At 44.4% G+C, this 18,849-nt stretch overlaps 2 protein-coding genes across 2 annotated transcripts in view; both read right to left on the bottom strand.

The window, feature by feature from the left end:
* LOC135211432 (GPI ethanolamine phosphate transferase 2-like) overlaps positions 1-18,849 on the bottom strand; it is a 468,113-nt gene that overhangs the window by 82,665 nt on the left and 366,599 nt on the right. The window lies entirely within an intron of this gene.
* LOC135210992 (uncharacterized) lies at positions 6,183-7,576 on the bottom strand. Its single transcript, XM_064243999.1, has 2 exons — positions 7,410-7,576; positions 6,183-7,299 (listed from the first exon to the last, which is right to left on the bottom strand). The coding sequence occupies exons 1-2, from the start codon at positions 7,473-7,475 to the stop codon at positions 6,370-6,372; spliced, it is 996 nt and encodes a 331-aa protein (XP_064100069.1). The 5' UTR covers positions 7,476-7,576; the 3' UTR covers positions 6,183-6,369.

Consider the following 18,849-nt stretch of genomic DNA (forward strand, 5'->3'; position numbering starts at 1 on the left):
AAAATGAGTGAGGCCAGCGATTAGATGGGGATTAATTTTTTGCTAAGAACCCAAGAGTAAACAGAGAGATTGAATTTCCTTGTGAAAAGCCAACTTGCTTGTCCAAAGCCTGCAATTCACCAAATCTTTTGGCCGTAGCCAAAGCAATAAAAAAGATCTTCCTCATTAAATCCCTCAGAGATGGGGCTTGCAGGGATTCAAATGGAGGACCTGAAATCCATAAAAGAACAACATCTAAATTCCAAGACACAGAAGAATTATCTTGTTTCAAAGTGTCGAAAGATTTAATAAAATTGCTAATATCCCATCTTGTAGAAAGGTCCAGGCTTCTATGCCTGATTACTGAATTGAGCATGGCTCTGTAACCCTTAATGATCAAAGTCACTAATCCCCAGGAAGACTTCAAAAATAGCAAAAAATCTGGTATTTGTGCTAAAGTGATCTCGGAAGATGAAATTCTGTATTTTTGACACCAGCTGCAGAAAACTGACCACTTTGCTTGGTAGACATTTGTGGAGGATTAGCATCTACAGTTGGCAATAGCCTTTGCAGCCACTCTTGAAGGTCCTTTTGCTCTAACAAGCTTCCTGACAGTCTGACAGACTGAGAGTAGGCAAACCTTGATGAAAGCGGTGGAAATGAGGTTGCCTGAGAAGATTTTGATGCTGTGGTAGGAGTCTTGGAAAGTCCACCACAATGGGGGAGGTCTGGGAACTACTCCCTCTGTGGCCAAAATGGGGCTATCAGAGTCACTGAGCAATTGTTGCTGGACTGAAAATTACTGATGACTTCCCTCACCATGCTGAAGGGAGGGATGGCATACACATCCAGGTTGGACCATTCCTGGAGAATTGCATCTGTTGCCCACGCCTGAGGGTCAAGGACTGAAGAGCACTACAACAAGAGATGGTGATTTCTCGATGTTGCAAACAGGTCTATTGACGGCTTCCCCACCGTTTCCACAGGCTGTTGCACACCTGTGGATCCAGTGTTTATTCCATTAACAGCACCTGTTTGTGACGACTCAATTAATTCACAATGACGTTCAATTTGCCCTGAATAAAGCGGGTGACTAGTTGTGTTCTCTGTATTCGCGGACTCACACATTCGCGGATTTCTCTTAGGAACATTTCCCCGCATTATTTGCAGAAAATTCGCGTATTCGCAGTATTTTTCTATAAGAAATATCTGCAAATTCCTGGTTTTCTATCAATTTCATCATAAAATGCACTTTTGGTGATAAAACTATAAAAAACAAGGTATAAAAAATTTTAGTGGGTTTTTCTTGAGTTTTAACTAACAAAGTAGGGGGTTTTAAGCATCTTTATAGGGGTTCCAACTATTCGCGGGTTCTAACTATTCATGGAGGGGTCTAGTACACATCCCCCGCAAATACGGGGGGACCACGGTACATAGTTAAACTATTATTTTTGTCTAACCTAGGTTGTTTATATCCTATCCAAACGTAGCTTATTTGTTCTACTATATAAAACAGTGACCCAATAAAGGGATTTTGACGAAGGAAAAATCTATTTCTGGGGGAAGGCCTGTGTTGCCCGGTGAAAAATCCCTGTAGCTCATTTTTCAAGTATAAATATATCCTAAATATACCAGAGAAAAAGCTTACATGGTATGCTGAAGTTACTACCCTCAGCGCAAGCACCCCGAAGGGTGTCGGTATAAGTAAAGGGGCGAAGTGGAAGCTACTATTCACAGATCCTCTGCCACTTAGAAGATTCCCTCTTCAAAATCCCTCTGCGGTGGGAGCCGTTCCAAGTGTCCCCCGCCTCACCCTCCACTCGCTACTACTACTAATACCTACGCGGCTAGCTCATTCCTGGAATAGGCCTCCAGGCTTGGATTGGCCAAGGATGGGGGAGAGCAAAGGTGAAAGAGAAAGGGCTGGGTTCACCGGGCAACACAGGTCTTTCCCCAGAAATAGATTTTTTCTTCGTCAAGATCCCTTTTCTGGGTTCGACCTGTGTCTGCCGGTGAAAACATATAACAGAATTCCATCCAAGCCAAATAGAAACCAAACCAGTATATAAATGGAGGTTAATAAAAACCTAAGGTTTCATTGAAATTGAATTTAATGTCTAAACTTAATGTAAAAAATAAACTTATATACTACTTAAACTATGGCTTAAACTATGACTTAAGAGTAATATTTACAAGAAACTGGTAATTGCTAAAGTACAACATGGTACCCAAATTAACTGGACGGATATGTACAGATGGGACATAAAACAATCATGGCTTTACGACCAATATTACAGTAATATATACACATGTTCCGATGGCGGGATGGCCAAGGCCCAGCCCGGCCCGGAAGATTTTGGTTGGTGGGGGAATACAAGCGAGTCAGGCAGGAAGGAGAGAGTATTAGGGAAAGGGTAACAGAAGGGCTAGAAGGAAGTCTATAAGGCACAATTATTCAGGGGAAACTATGCTTCCCGCTGCCACTGTTGGGAATTTAAGGGCCTCTATATTTTTGAGATAGTGGCGTTTAAATACTGCTGGAGATTTCCAACCTGTATACTTCTTCAGGCCCTCAAAGTTCATGTTTTGAAAATAGTTAATAGAGGTAGCCACTGCTCGGATGTCATGGACATGTGGGACTGAATCCAGATTGGCTTGTTTAATAAAGTATAGTATTTGTTGCCTAATACCTTTCAGAGAAATTGTCCCACCTTTCTCTCTAATAAACAGAGGGCCTGAAGTCTTTTGAGAAGTCCTGGCTAGGAAGGATTTCAGGGTATTAACAGGACACAATGATATGTCCTGCATAAGAGGGAGAATTTTCCAAGGAGTCCACCTGTTCTGTGGGTCCTCGTTTTTAGCCAGAAATTGCAGATCGGGTGATAGCAGGACTTCACCTGATGGGAGGAATTCAATATGGCCTGGATTCCTGGAGAGAGCCGAGAGTTCAGATATTCTGGCGCCTGAGGCTAGGCCCATCAAAAATAATGTCTTCCTAAGAAGGGTTAGATATGGGCATGCCTCATTGTTAGAGTCCGAGGCAAGTTTAAGGACATCATTCAGGAACTAAGAGACCGACTGGGGGCGATCTGCTGGTCGCAAGCGGGCGCATGCTCTAGGAATCGAAGAGAAGTATGCGTCTGATAGGTTAATATTTAAACCTACCTGGAAAATCTTCCATAATGCTGATTTTATCGTAGTAATGGTACTGGCAGCTAGACCCTTCTCGAAAAGAGATCTAAAAAATGAGACGGCCAAATTTGTGGTCATCTCATGAGCATCTAAGTCCTTTAGAAAGTTAGCTAATTTCTTAACTGCTGCATCGTATTGTCTGACCGTTGAATCCCTTTTGTCTGATCCAATAAATAGGATATTTAAAGGGTCAATGCTTGCATCCTTCTGAGCCGCAAACTTCATGAAGTCCATAAAGTTAGGGCACTCAGAATTCTTGAGGAAGCTGACACAGTCTGAGTTTGTACTACCTGCGTCAGTACCGGATGGGGGATCTGTTTGGGCCTGAGATTCAGTTCTAGAAGTGGATACCAGTTGCTCTTTGGCCAGTCAGGTGCTACTAGAGCTACTCGGCCTGTGAAGGATCTCAGTTTGTGTAAGACCTTCATCAGAAGATTCACTGGTGGAAATAGGTAGATTTTCTGCCAGTTGTTCCATTCTACGGACATTGCGTCTGTGGCGAATGCTAGTGGGTCTACGTTGGGAGCCACATAGCAGGGTAGTTTGTGGTTGGCTTCCGTGGCAAAAAGGTCTACTTGAAGGCCCTGAATTTGATTGCCAATCCACCGGAAGGAATCTGCGTCCAGTGACCACTCCGACTCCAGCGGAGTTGTCCTGGACAGTGAATCCGCAATGACATTCCTTACTCCTGCTAGGTGAACTGCTGATAGGTGCCATTGGTTCTTTTCTGCCAGCAAGAAAATCACCAGTAGAACGTGATTTAATTTGCTTGACCTGGAGCCTCCTCTGTTTATGCAGTGGACTACTACTAGACTGTCTGAGACCAGTCTTATATGTTTCTTCTTGGCCGGAAACAGACGTTTCAGGGTCAAGAACACTGCCATTGCCTCCAGGATATTGATATGGAACTGGCGGAATGTCTCCGACCATGTTCCTTGTACCTTTCTGTGCTGAGAATACCCTCCCCATCCACTTAGAAATGCATCCGTGTAGATAGTTAGAGACGGAGAAGGGAATTGCAGAGGTACTGACTTGGACAGGTTCCGGTGATCCGTCCAAGGACGGAGCCTCTTTGTCAGAATAGGCGGAATCACTGAGGTCTTGTCTCTGAGTTTGATATTGGCTCTTGATCTCCAGACCCAATTGATATCCTTCAATCTGGCCTTTAACAGGACGTCCATCACGGACGCGAACTGTAGCGAACCTAGAAACCTTTCTTGGGCCCGGCGAGAAGCTTTCTTGCTATTTAGAAACCGCTTCGTGGCTTTTGCTATTTCTTTTGCCTTTTTGATTGGGAGAGATAGCTCGTGTCTGTTCAGGTACCATTGGATTCCCAGCCACTGGAAACGAGAAGCTGGGGTGAGCCTGGATTTCTCTCTGCTTATCTGGAATCCTAGTGATTCCAGAAACTGCATCACCTTGTATGTTGATCTGCGGCATTCCTCGACGCTGGTTGCCCAAATGAGCCAGTCGTATAGGTAGGCTACTAACAGAATGCCTCTCGTTCTTAGTACTTGTACTATCGTCTCTCCTAGTTTGGTAAATATTCTGGGCGCAATGTTGAGCCCAAACGGCATGACTTTGAATAAGTAAGCCTGTTTCCCTAGTTTGAAGCCTAGGTACGGAGAGAAGTTCCTTGCTAACGGAACGTGATAGTAGGCATCTGTAAGATCGATAGAGGTGGTGACGGCCCCACGGGGAAGTAAGGTCCGCACCTGCAAAGTGGTCAGCACGAGGAACTTGTAGCAGCGAATGTACGAGTTGAGACGGGACAAGTCCAGAATCACTCTTCTTTTGCCTGAGTCCTTCTTGGGGACACTGAACAGACGTCCCTGAAATTTTATGCGCCCCACTTTCTTTATTGCTTTCTTCTGGAGGAGGTCCTTGGTACAGTCTATCAGGTCCACCGTAGGCTTTTGATAAAAGGTGACTGGTGGAGGAGGCCCTTTCTCCCAACTCCACCCCAAGCCTTTCAAGACTATACTGTGGGCCCATGGACTGAAGGTCCATTGGTTCCGGAAAAGATACAGCCTCCCTCCTACCTGCGGACCCTCACTAGTTGCGTGCAGGTCTGGAGCCTCTGCCTCCACAGAAGCCTCTACCTCTTGCTCCGCCACATAGTCGTGGGCCACCTCTGGCCCGGCTACTTCCGGCATGCCTACTATAGGAGCGAAAGAGATCTCTCGCTTCTTAGTTAGCGTTAAAGACTGGGGAGGTTACTATAGCCGAAGAGGTAGACGGCTGACGGCTGTGGGGCTGACGGAGTTTGCACTGAGACAAACTGCTGTTGGGGGTGCACTTTCGAGGTGGAAGGTTTTCTGACCTGGGAAACTGGCACTGCTTGAACTATTGCTTATGGACGGGAGCCTTGGTAAGGGTTATATCTCCTTGCCTTCTTCTTGGTTTTGGATTGGTGTCCGGACCCTTCGAACTGACGTTTGAAGGGGAGACCCCAGCGAACCCGAAGACTCTGGTTGGCCCTGGATGCCTCCTGGAGGATGTTGGTAACCTCCTCTTTTGGGAAAAGGTTTTCTCCCCAGATAGAAGACTTATTGAGCCTATTGGGCTCATGTTTTATAGAGGCACCCGCTAAGACGTGCTTCCTACAAGCATGTCTTGCCACAGCAAGATCGTACAGGTCTGACTGGAATGTTTGTAAAAGCGCCTTAGTCAGAACCCTGAACACCTGCTCCTCATTGTAGGTGGATCTACCAACTCCGCCGCAGTGACGGAGTTGATAGCCCTTGCCAGTCTGGTCTTTGCCTCGAATTCTGTCTTCACTAGGTGATCTGGAATCCTTGGCAATCTCTCGGAAAACAGGTCGGAGGCGCAGTCCGGGTCGAGTTTACCTGTGGTAAACGTCGCCGGAGCGTCCTTCCTAAAGTCTGGTCTGGTTGGAAAGAGAAGGGAGGTAGCCTCCGTCTCTCTCAATACTGGTAGTGGTTTATCTTCCACCGCAGCTTGCAGCATTAATTCCGCCACCTTAGATGTGCATGGTGACGGAATGCCGTCCAGGGTCACAAACATAGTGAAGGAGCCTTGTGGCGTTAACTTTGTGTTAACGCAACCCCATTCGGACAAGGTGCGGACCCAGGTGTTTTGAGCCTGCTCTCTTGGGAAGATAACCGTCTCCTTGGGGACTTTATCTACCCAGGCCAGCGCATGTTTAGCCAGTCTCACAAACCCGGGGAATGGGAATTAGAGGCCTGGAGACAACCCAAAGTCCTCAATTGGCCAGGTTCCGCACCCTTCAATTGTGAGTTTCCCATCCGAGAACGGGGCATGTAGTGCTAGCCTCCAAGGATTCTCCTTATCAAAAGGAGGAAGCTTGGACGCGTCCGGTACCATCATGGATAGCGCCGGAGTACCGGAGTGGAAGAGTCCGGAGAGCATATCCTCCAAAGGTTTTATCCTCTCAGTCAGAGACGTAAACGCCTGACCGGAGGCATCTGGGACTGAGGCAAGGCACATTGCCTCAAGCCTCTGATCTATGACTCCACTAACCTTCGACAACAGAAGGCTAGTGAAGGCTTCTAAGTCAACCCCAGACTCCGCCGCCCTAGGAACGGTGGACTGTAAACCCGTTCCCACAGTAGGGGAAGGGTTTAGGGCAGCAGGCGATTGAGCAGAGGTTGACGGCTGTGGGGCCGAGGACGACTCCGTCGCCGCTGGCGGAGCTGGTTTTGTGCCTTTCTTTAGGGTTTTTGTTTTCAGGGTTTTTACTTTGGGAGCGACAGACAGTGCTCCCGCAGCAGGAGGGGTGGGCCTGGAGAAGACCAGGAAGGAAGAGGAAGAAGAAGGAGTAGGACTAAGTAAAAGACTCGCCTCGCTTACCTCCCCACCTACCTGTTCCTCCGTGACCATGGGTTCAAGGTTTATGTTGATGGCCGCCACGTCGTCCATCAAGTCCTGGTCGTAGGTGGCCGGCATGGTTGCCAACCGGATAGCTTCAATCAACGGTTCCGCTATCTCCACTGGCACCGCTGTGGTGGCTGTGGCCCCTTGGAAAAGGAGAGCACAAAGTCCTGCGGCTAGCACGTATGGCTGTCCTTTTGGGGCGTTCTTGCCAAAGCCGGCCACCCACTTCATTAGGTTGATCCTTGCTTCGTGCCGGGTTGCTGGGTCGGCCTGTCAGGGAGGAATCGTATTAGTAGAATGCCTGGAACTAAAGCCAATATAACATCTTATTAAGTTATTATAACATGACTTAAACACAAATGGTGTAGCGAAGTACTTACATGCTCATCAACTAGAGAGGAAACCATCTCATAGCACACCGTACATGCGTCAGGGTGCCAGACCATGTAGTTTTCCAACTGTACCGCGCAGTTAGCGTGTGAGCGGCACACTACATGGCCATACGGCTTGCCTAGGGAGGCGGGGCACCCCTCTGCCTGGCGGCGAACCATCTGCAATGGAAATTGATTATGAGCACCGAACTTCGGTAAGTAACGGAGAGAGCATGCACCTTAACCTAGATGGGTCAAGATCTATTCGCTACATAAGATCAAAATAAGTACTATGATGAGTACTATGAATAAAGTAATTACTTTAGGTGAGATTGCCTGGTCTCGATTCCATCCCTAGAATAGGTATCAGTTCGTTATGCGGGATCTGAGGTCCACTGATGCCGGAGAGGGGGGGGGAGGGGTTCTCCGCTACCCTCACAGGCATCTGGCTGAGTCGGAAGGCTACGTTACGTAGCCAGACCTAGTTGATGAATTCCGCCGAAGCCGAGAGTGAGGACGGAATTAGAGCACTGGCAATACATTTCTTAATGCTCCGTCGCCGAGTGTGGGGTGAGTCACACCGGCCTGGTCATTATAGGACCGGAGCTATATGGGGGCCCTGAAGCTCCTTCCGCTAACTGAATCGTCTCCTAACATCCCTTATAATGCCGGAGGACAGGGGCTGGTGCCAACAAGAAAGGAAAATACTTTAGACCTAGTATTTGTGAACGAGATGAATTATGTTAAAGAAATAATAGTTTATAATGCGAGTATTTCAGACCATAATGTCATAGAATTAACAGTTCATTCCAAAGCAAGTGAAAATAGAGATAAGCAAGAAATGAAAAAGTGGGAAGGATATGGAAAATACAACTTCTACAGTAAAAATATAAAATGGTCAGAAATTAATGAAGAATTAAACAAAGATTGGGATAACATTTTCGTAAGTGATGACATAAGGGTAAATACGGAGATATTATATAAAATATTGGAGAAAATAGTGGAAAAATATATACCGAAGAAGAAAAGTAAACATCATTCATGCATACCAAGAGACAGAAGGATCTTGTTCCAGAAATCAGAAAATGGAAAAAAGGTTCTTGCAAAAGAAAAAAATGCATGGAAAGTTATAGAACTAAAAAGTAAGATAGAAAATGCAGAACAAAAGATTATACAATCAAAAGAAAATGAAAAACGGGACTTGGAAGAAAAAACCCTATTAAATATCAAGCAAAACCCCAAACTATTATACTCATATGCGAAGAAGATGAATAAAAGAAGAATAGAAATAGGCCCTCTGAGAATTGAAGGGAGATTAACGAATGAAAAAAAAGGAAATTGCAAAACATACTGGCAGAACGATATAAGAGAGAATTCACCCCTAGAATAGATAATGAAGATAAGATATAGAAGTAACGGGTATGAAAATAGTGGAATATTTAGCTGACATAGATATTAATGAAGCTGATATTGTGCAGGCTATTAATGAAATTAAAAATGGAGCTGCTGCAGGGCCTGATGGAATTCCTGCTATTTTGTTAAAGAAAGTAGTTCATTCTATCGCAAAGCCACTTGCAATATTATTAAGACAAAGTGTAGATACAGGCAAGATTTATGATGAGCACAAACTAGCATATATTACCCCTACTTTCAAAAGTGGATCAAGACTAGAGGCAAGTAATTATAGGCCTGTGAGTCTAACATCACATATTATGAAAGTGTATGAAAGGGTAATGAAGAAAAATATTATGAAACATTTAATAAAAAATAATTTGTTTAATAAAGGACAACATGGTTCGTACCCGGAAAAAGTACACAAACCCAACTGTTAGTCCACCGTGAGAACATATTCAAAAATATGAAAAGCGGAAATGAAACAGATGTGGTTTATTTAGACTTTGCAAAAGCTTTTGATAAAGTAGACCATAATATATTAGCGAAGAAAATTAGAAAACACAATATCGTGGATAAAGTAGGAAGATGGTTAAAAGAATTTTTACACAACAGAAAACAGATAGTTATTGCAAACGACGAGAAATCGGATGAAGCCAAGGTAATATCCGGTGTGCCGCAAGGTACGGTGTTAGCTGCAATACTGTTTGTTATTATGATTGAAGACATAGACAATAATGTTAAGGATTCGGTAGTGAGTAGTTTCGCAGATGACACAAGAATAAGTAGAGAAATTACTTGTGATGAAGATAGGAACGCTCTACAAAGAGACCTTAACAAAGTATATGATTGGGCAGAGGTAAATAGGATGGTATTTAACTCTGATAAATTTGAATCAATAAATTATGGAGACAGAGAAAGAAAGCTATATGCATATAAGGGACCTAATAATGAGACCATCACAAATAAGGAAGCAGTTAAAGACCTTGGTGTGATGATGAATAGGAACATGTTATGCAATGATCAAATAGCAACTCTGTTGGCAAAATGTAAAGCAAAAATGGGAATGTTGTTACGGCACTTCAAAACAAGAAAAGCTGAACACATGATTATGCTTTATAAAACATATGTTCGTAGTCCACTTGAATATTGCAATATGATATGGTACCCACACTATCAAAAGGATATTGCACAAATAGAGAGTGTACAAAGGTCCTTTACAGCTAGAATAGAAGAAGTTAAGGACCTAGACTATACTGGGAAAGACTATACAATTCTTAAAATTATATAGTCTAAGAACGGAGAAGATAACGCTACATGATAATTCAGGCATGGAAACAGATAGAAGGAATAGCAGAAAATATCATGGAACTAAAAATATCAGAAAGAGCAAGCAGAGGTAGATTAATAGTGCCCCAAAACTCTATCCAGGAAAAATAAGGAAAGCACACAGGACAAATTAATCCCACTACGCACCAGCATCGATAATGCAGCGTCTATTCAATGCGTTGCCAGCTCATCTGAGGAATATATCAGGAGTGAGCGTAGATGTGTTTAAGAATAAGCTCGACAAATATCTAAACTGCATCCCAGACCATCCAAGATTGGAAGATGCAAAATATACCGGAAGATGTACTAGCAACTCTCTGGTAGACATTAGAGGTGCCTCACACTGAGGGACCTGGGGCAACCCGAACAAGATGTAAGGTCTGTAAGGTAAGGTAAGGGGGGGAGGGGGTCAGTAGGGTATACCTCTGAACCTGAACGCACTAATCTAAAGGGAGCGTAGCTCCCAGCCCGATTCCACCCGAGTGAGAAGGGTTGGAGAACGAAGCAACGAGCGACAGAGCTGCTATAATGAATGCTCCGGAGCTACGTCCGCCAACTGGTGCGGTACCGCTTGTGAGTCGGCGGCACCTACTCGGAGATACACGGGGTGGTATATAAAATAATAACAATACACCACTCCCTCCCCCCCTATTTTACCCTCCTCCCCTCCCCCTCTAGTAAGAGGAGGGGGGGGAAGGAACGTGGCGCATGTGGTCAGTCACGATCGCCTGGCCACCCACCCGAACAGAGATGGACCTATACTAAGGCAATATGGCCTACCCTTTGTAGGTGGTGGTCGCTCTCGATCAGGAGGCTATCCCGGGTTAGGCCAGACGTACCAGACCCGCATTTACATAACATGTACACAATATAAATACTACAATATACTATATTCATAGCGAGTTCTAATGGAGGAGTTGCAAAGATATTAGGCCAAGAAAGGTGGGGAGGAAGCACCCGTATGGATCCATCTAAGTTCCGAGAACACAACAGAACTGGGCAGGGTAGGGCAATTGACCACCCCTGCAAAACTGAAGTGGATGGTAGTCCTCGACCAAACCTACTAAATCGAAATTCTTCGATCTAGACTGGCCGGGCGGGTGGCCTCAACCAAACCTACTAAACCGAATTTGTTCGATTTAGACCAGCAGGGAGGTAGATCCGAGAGCACACCGGTTGAGAAACAATCATATTTTAACATCCTCCCTGCTAGCCTAATAGCACCACAGGGGGAGTTAGGTGTGTTTAAGGGTACTAGGTAAGGGACCCCTAGTCTACCTTCCTAGGCTAGCCTAGGCTAGGTTCAACTAGGTGAGGAGATGAGGCAACTCCTCCAACCTCAGTAAATCAATCATGTACATAATCAAGACTTATCTAAGATTGTGCTACTCATACATATCCTCCTACTAGAGGAGGGAGGGAGAACGAGAGGGAGGGAGGGGGAACGGCTCCTTCCTCTCTTTTCCCGAAATATGATAATCACGACAATAATGATATTGTGTATCGTTATAAATCATGCAGAGATCAGCGCCAACCCGCCCATGAACCGCTGGGAAGGGGCCTTTTATTTACGATGTAAACTAACACACTGCTCTGTACCCCCAACGAAAGCCAAGAGCGGGTTATGCCTACTCTAATATCAGTACGGATATGTTAATTCCGCTATACATATATGTTACTGATGACAATGCATCAACTTAAGATAAAGTACATATGCCTAACTGTGATGGTAATTGCTTCCTAGCAAAGAAAGATAAAGGAAAGGAGAACGCATTTTCGAGAAGTTCAGCAGCAAGGAGGCGTTAGCGCATTGTGTTGGAGGTGCCTGTCCTCATGATGGTTCTAGAATCGGCAGGAGTGTTGTGGAACTCGTCAGGCGCCATCGTGACGTGAGAAATGCCGTGATTTCTGATGCAATACCTTGTCTAGAATCATCTAAGAAGTTCTGGAAATCTCGGGAGTCTGTGACGTTCGCCGTAGGCTCCGCCCCCAGAGTGCCGTATAAATATGACGGTCGTAGCAGCAGCAGCGGAGATCGTAAAAGAGACACACCAGTTAATCACAGAGAGATATCCTCAGTAAGAGCCACAGATCAGATTATCAGTGAGAGATCAGCAGTAGCAGAGATTATCCGAGAGAGATAAGAGGAAAAAGGAACAGACGAAGGATCAGAAGAAGAGTTGGTTGGATACTGGTCTAGTCGTCTTCAGGAGTGGACGACGGTGTTATCTCGACGTTGGGCAGACTTCAGAGAAGAAAAGGTCCTGCTAGAGGTTTTGGGGAGTTCCTGCCTTATAAGTAGACTATTTTCTGCAATACGGAGTCAAGAGGACGTCTGCAATCACCGTTTTCCTTTTGTGAAGCCATCGCTTTGAATTGCCAAATTGACTAGCAAGTATTTGAATTGCCTCACTGTTCCCCCAGTTCATGCAGTGTAAGATCTATCTTTCTATGTAAATAGGAGATAACATTCTGCATTTACCTATGTTAGTAAGCTTGTAAATAAACCTTTGTTGTGTTAGTGTTTCTTTCTATATTCGTATCCCCAGTTTCAACTGTTGGTGTTGAAATATTTTTTTTTATTTATTCATATCGAACGTGAAGCGGACCTCTCTCAGAGGCCGTAACACTAACATAATATGTAAATATTTCGTAGATATTGTGTGCTGAAAATTTGCACGCGCTCCGATGACGCTCCTAAAATGGCGGCTCAGCTGACAGCGGCTACAATACTATTCTGATGGGCCGAAGGCAAATTATGGGAATATTTCAATCATAAAAATCAAAAACACGTAAATTGGGGTACTCAACTTAGGTGTAGAAGAAATATCTGCCATTGCCATGGTGAAAAAATGGACAAAACTCCTGGAGCGAATCAAAGTGATGCACACACAAAGACTGCAAATACAGGAATGAGCTAGCCGCGTGGGTATTAGTAGTAGTAGCGAGTGGAGGGTGAGGCGGGGGAAGCTTGGAACGGCTCCCACCGCAGAGGGATTTTGAAGAGGGAATCTTCTAAGTGGCAGAGGATCTGTGAATAGTAGCTTCCACTTCGCCCCTTTACTTATACCGAGACCCTTCGGGGTGCTCGCGCTGAGGGTAGTAACTTCAGCATACCATGTAAGCTTTTTCTCTGGTATATTTAGGATATATTTATACTTGATAAATGAGCTACAGGGATTTTTCAACGGCAGACACAGGTCGAACCCAGAAATGTTATAACTAGGCGCTATCACTTACTCTAATCTAGGGTACTGTCTAATCCGGATGAGTTAATTCACACTTAGGTTACTTAAAAACTCAATTACCTTGGTATGTAGCCCTAACCTATAGGGGCTGGGGTAATAAATCAATATGCAGCACCCCCTGCCAGCAAAACTTTAAGGTCAGAAAATTTACGGAAAAAAACGCACCAATGGAAAGAGGAAGATATGCAAATGCACATGGTGAAAGAACAAAAATTCTAAAACTTTTTGCTACCTTTTCTAAGAAAGGTCACACTAGGAAGGATTCTGTGTATTGTGAAACAGTTTCAAAATATAATCTCCAGTCATCTTATAATATTTTTTAATAAGAATCTTAAAATTCAAAATGACAGGTCTCAAATTTTTCATAGCTACAAACCTGAGGTCTTAATAATAGGATAATTTTCTAGCACCTAGCTGGATCCGGTTAAATCCCACATGAAATACAAGGAATCTTGTCAGATCTGGCAATGCGTATGTATATCGGGTGAAAACTAGTCAAAGACCACGCACCCACACCAAAGCGTTCAGTCTTTCCTAAACCCAGGATGTCTTTAAGAAGACAAGAGGGGTGGCTAGAGGTGCGCAGTACAACGTTAAGACCTCAGGTTTGTAGCTATGAGAAATACAAATTGGCTTAGAAAATTTGTCATTTGTTCATATGCGAACAATTCTTCAGTCTTAACGATAGGATAGATTTATACTTGGAGGGAGGTACAGACATCCTAAACTGGCTGGGGGCCTACCCACCAGTCCAGTTCCAAAAGAAATATCTACCAGAGAGGGACTGATGCCCGTGAGAAGCTAGATACAGTGATATCAAACAAATCAGCCACTGGGTTACCTACAATGATATATGGGACGAATCATTGCATTAGGGAACTAAAGAGAAACTTTGACTGTTCGATAACAAACCAATGCACCAGGGTTCATTACTACTCCCCACTCCCCCTTGCTAAGGAGCAGAGTATATGCTACTGAATAAAGGGTTGGATTATCTGCACACCAAGCAACCATACTATCAGTAAGACTACCTTACTCACCTGTATCAGACCAGCCCAGCAAATGACGTGTCTATTCCCCAACCTGTCCGTAGGAAGAAGGAAAGGAACAAGAGAAAGAAAGAGACCAGCTAACTCACTCATTCTCTCATCCACACAATCATCTTAGGTAACATACAAATGTGCCCTGTTAAGGGTAATGATGAGTTACACAATCTGTTGGACAGCCACCACAGGACCTAGGGAAAACATGTCCATAGCTCTGTGGGCAAGATCTTTAAGATAGAAAGAGGTGAATGTTGACTGATGTAACCAAGTACCAGCTCTCAAAACTCAATGAGCAGCCAAATTCTTCTTGAAAGCCCGAGAGGGACCAATACCCCTGACGTCATGCGCTCTAGCCTGCACAGACATGGCGGTGAAATCATCAAGAGTCAAATACACCTATCTGATAGCTTCACGTATCTAAAGAAAGATTGTATTCTTGGACACCTCTTTCTTCAAATGCCCCGTGCTAACAAAAAGCCTATGACAACCTGGCCTAAGATGTCATGTCCTCTTAAAATAGAAATGCAGACCCCTGACAGGACATAGCAAAAGCTCTTGAGAATCACTGCCCACAAAGTCATCCAGTAATGGAATGGTAAAGGAGAAGAACCTATCATCCTGCACCGAGGGATTCTTGGTCTTAGCCACGAATTCGGGGACAAATTCGAAGGACACTGTCCCTCAACCCCTGGTGTGCTTCACATCATAGCTCAGGGTGTGTAGCTCCCCAACTCTCTTCGAAGATGCCAAGGCCAGGAGGAAAACCGTTTTGAGTGTCAAGTTCCTGTCCGATGAACAATGCCAAAGGGTCATAAGGAGCTTTAGTGAAACTTCTCAAGACCAAGGAAACATCCCTCGTTGGGGGCTTGAGCTCTCTAGGAGAACATGACTGCTCAAACCCCTTAACTAGCAAGGAGAGTTCCCAGGATGATATGTCAATACCTCTAAGACGTAACACTAAACTTAGGGCCGCCCTGTAACCTCCGGCAGATACAGACAAACCTTTCTCGTCCCTGAGGAAGGCCAAAAAGTCTGGTATGTGCTGAATAGAGGTTCCAAGTGGAGAAAAACCCCGGTTACAACACCAATCACAGTAAATTGCCCATTTGCCTTGGTAAACGGCAGAGGAAGACTTACTTACAGACATTACAGCTCGTTCGGGTTTCCCCAGGTCCCTCAATGTGAGGCACCTCTAATGTCTACCAGAGAATTGCTAATGCATCTTCCGGTATATTTTGCATCTTCCAATCTTGGATGGTCTGGGATGCAGCTTAGATATTTGTCTAGCTTATTCTTAAACACATCTATGCTCACCCCTGATATGTTCCTCAGATGAGCTGGCAATGCATTGAATAGACGCTGCATTGTTGATGCTGGTGTGTGGTGGATTAATGTCTTGTGTGCTTTCCTTAGTTTTCCTGGTATAGTTTTGGGCACTAATAATCTACCTCTGCTTGCTCTTCCTGATATTTTTAGTTCCGTGATGTTTTCGGCAATTCCTTCTATCTGTTTTCATGCCTGTATTATCATGTAGTGTTCTCTTCTCCTTTCTACACTATATAATTTAAAAAATTGTAATCTTTCCCAGTACTCAAGAACCTTAACTTCTATTCTAGCTGTAAAGGACCTTTGTACACTCTCTATTTGTGCAATATCCTTTTGGTAGTGTTGGTACCATATATTGCAATATTCAAGTGCACAACGTACATATGTTTTATAAAGCATAATCACGTGTTCTGCTTTTCTTGTTTTGAAGTGCCATAACAACATTGCACTTTGCCAATACTATTGCTATTTGATCATTGCATAACATCTTCCTATTTAACATCACATCAAGGTCTTTAACTGCTTCCTTATTTGTGATTGTTTCGTTATTAGGTCCCCTATATGCATATGGCATTCCTTCTTTATCTCCACAATTTATTGATTCAAATTCATCATAGTTAAATACCATCCTATTTACCTCTGCCCATTAATATATTTTGTTTAGGTCTCTTTGTAGCGAGTTCCTATCTTCATCACAAGTAATTTCTCTACTTATTCTTGTGTCATTGGTGAAACTACTCACTACCAAGTCCTTAACATTACTGTCTATGTCTGCAATCATAATAACAAATAGCAATGCAGCTAACACCATACCTTAGGCACACCGAATATTACCTTAGCTTCATCCAATTTCTCATCGTTTGCAATCACTATTTGTTTTCTGTTTTGTAAAAATTCTTTTTCTGGGTTCGACCTGTGTTCGCTGGTGAAAGGGATCCTGCTGCTCACTTTTCTAGTATATATAGGTTCTAAATATACCAGAGAAAAAAGCTAGCATGGCATGCTGAGGTTACTAACCTCGCGCGAGCACCCTAAGGGCATCGGGTATAAAGTACAAGGCGAGTGGAAGCCACTATTCACAGGTCTAATGCCAATTAGAGGTTTCCTTTCCAAAATCCCTCTCATTGGGAGAACCGTCGCAACGGCTACTACCTCCCCCTCGCTACTGCTACTACTACCCGACCCGAGCGCCATCTTCAATCCTGTTTTAGAACTGGTGAACCAACAACTTGTTTTTTCTTGCTCTTGGTTAATCATGCATTAAGTGTTTATTTCGAGATGGCTTCTTTGGAGATGACTCCTGCATCAAAGTTGAGTACCCCAATTTCCGTTTTTCGTAATTTATAAGGTTGCGGGACTTCCCAAATTAGCCTTCGGCCCCGTAGAAAGTGTTGCGGGGAAGTCGGCGTCCTCGCCATTTTGTGAGCATGAGCAAGAATGCGTGGGCATTAGGTACGCATGTTTTAGCCGAAATAGGAATAAATCAGAGATATTATTGCATTAAATGTACCTAATTCATGTGTTCACCTGTTATTATTATTAGAAATTAAGTCGTAGAAGTACCGAACGCACTCATGACATACCCTGGGGTAAGTCTGGGTACTAGACAGAGGGCGTTCGAAGTATGTTACGCGTCCCCCACCCCCACCTCAAGAGCACGTCCGAGTAATCTCGACACAATATTATATTATCATGTTGGATAGGCTATGAGCAGTCTATTATTTACCCTTATGCCTCTTCCCCTGACAGAGATAAAGCTCTTCATGGGAGATATCAATGATAAGAGAGCCCCCTCTCTCTTTTATTTTATGGGATCTATCCTTCTGGCCAGTCTGAATCGAATAAATTCGAGTTTGGTAGGTTTAGTTGAGGGCTACTGTCCGCATAATGATATCCTAGAGGAGATTTAGCCTAACTTTCCGAGTCGCTAGCAATCTCTGTTAGTCAGCTAGATCCATATCGGTTATTTTCCCAAAAATATATAAAAACCCTTGCAACTCTTCCATAGTGCCTTGTTATCAAGTATGTATGTATATCCATTATTGTCATTATGCAATACTGTATTACTGTACCGTAAAAGGTCTTGTTAACATTCGTCTTGGCCTAGCCTCCTTCGGTTTAACCTTTAGTAGTAGGCTATGCCTCTCGATTGAGGGCCACCCCAACCGGTTGCTGTACCAACCACGGCGGGCCATAGGCTCAGTCACACTACCACCCCTACAGTGGTAGCCCACAACACTGCTAATAGATAGCCACCTCTGATCGGGCAGGTGGCCAGGCGATCACGACCGACCACCCCCCTCTCATATCAAGACCCCCCCTACCCACTAATAGGTTCGGCCCAGCCGAACCGTTGTAATTTGTGGTACTAGTACTCTTAGGGAGGAACGGCCGCTTGAGTTTCACATAAGTGGAAGGGGGGGACGAGTGTGGGGGGGTGATGGGTACTAGAGTTCCGAGCTTATAGTCCCCCGGCCCCGCCGGATGACGGACATAGCTTTGGGTAGTACATATGTTGCTCCGCCGCTCAGTTGTCTCTTTCTCCGGCCCCTATAACCGTGGAATTGGGACAGGAGCCTTGCTCCCACCCCCTCAGTAGAGGTAGGCAATGTCAGTTATGGAATTATCTTCCCCTGATCTGCCACCTCGGTCCATTCCACAGCCAGTGGCTAGGAGAAGGAGAAATGAGACTTCAAGTGAGCTAAGCCTTGAGGGACCGTACAGTGAACAGCTCCAGACCCTTGCGGTGCCGATGGAGAGTGACTCACCCTCACATCCGCCACCGGAGTCTTGCATTAAACCTGCCATAGCTCAGTTCTCATTCTTTGGAGATCATGTAGGCGCCTACGTTCATACGTAGCCTTCCGGTCCGGCCAGCCATACAGAGTTGAGGTCTGTCCTCCTCATAGTCCGGCGGATATTGGATCTCAAGTATTAGACCTACATTGAACCCAGGAGCAGGATCGAGAGCAGGCGGTTAGATATTAATTAAAGTTAACCAGTGAATTGAATATATTAATGAGTAAGACTTGAACTTTATCTAGTTTAAGTTGCATACCCTCGCTGGAGCAGCTCCCGCCCTCCTTGAGGCTGATACTCATTAATAAT

The sequence above is a fragment of the Macrobrachium nipponense genome, chromosome 4 (assembly GCF_015104395.2).
Source record: "Macrobrachium nipponense isolate FS-2020 chromosome 4, ASM1510439v2, whole genome shotgun sequence".
NCBI classification, from domain to species: Eukaryota; Metazoa; Arthropoda; class Malacostraca; order Decapoda; family Palaemonidae; genus Macrobrachium; species Macrobrachium nipponense.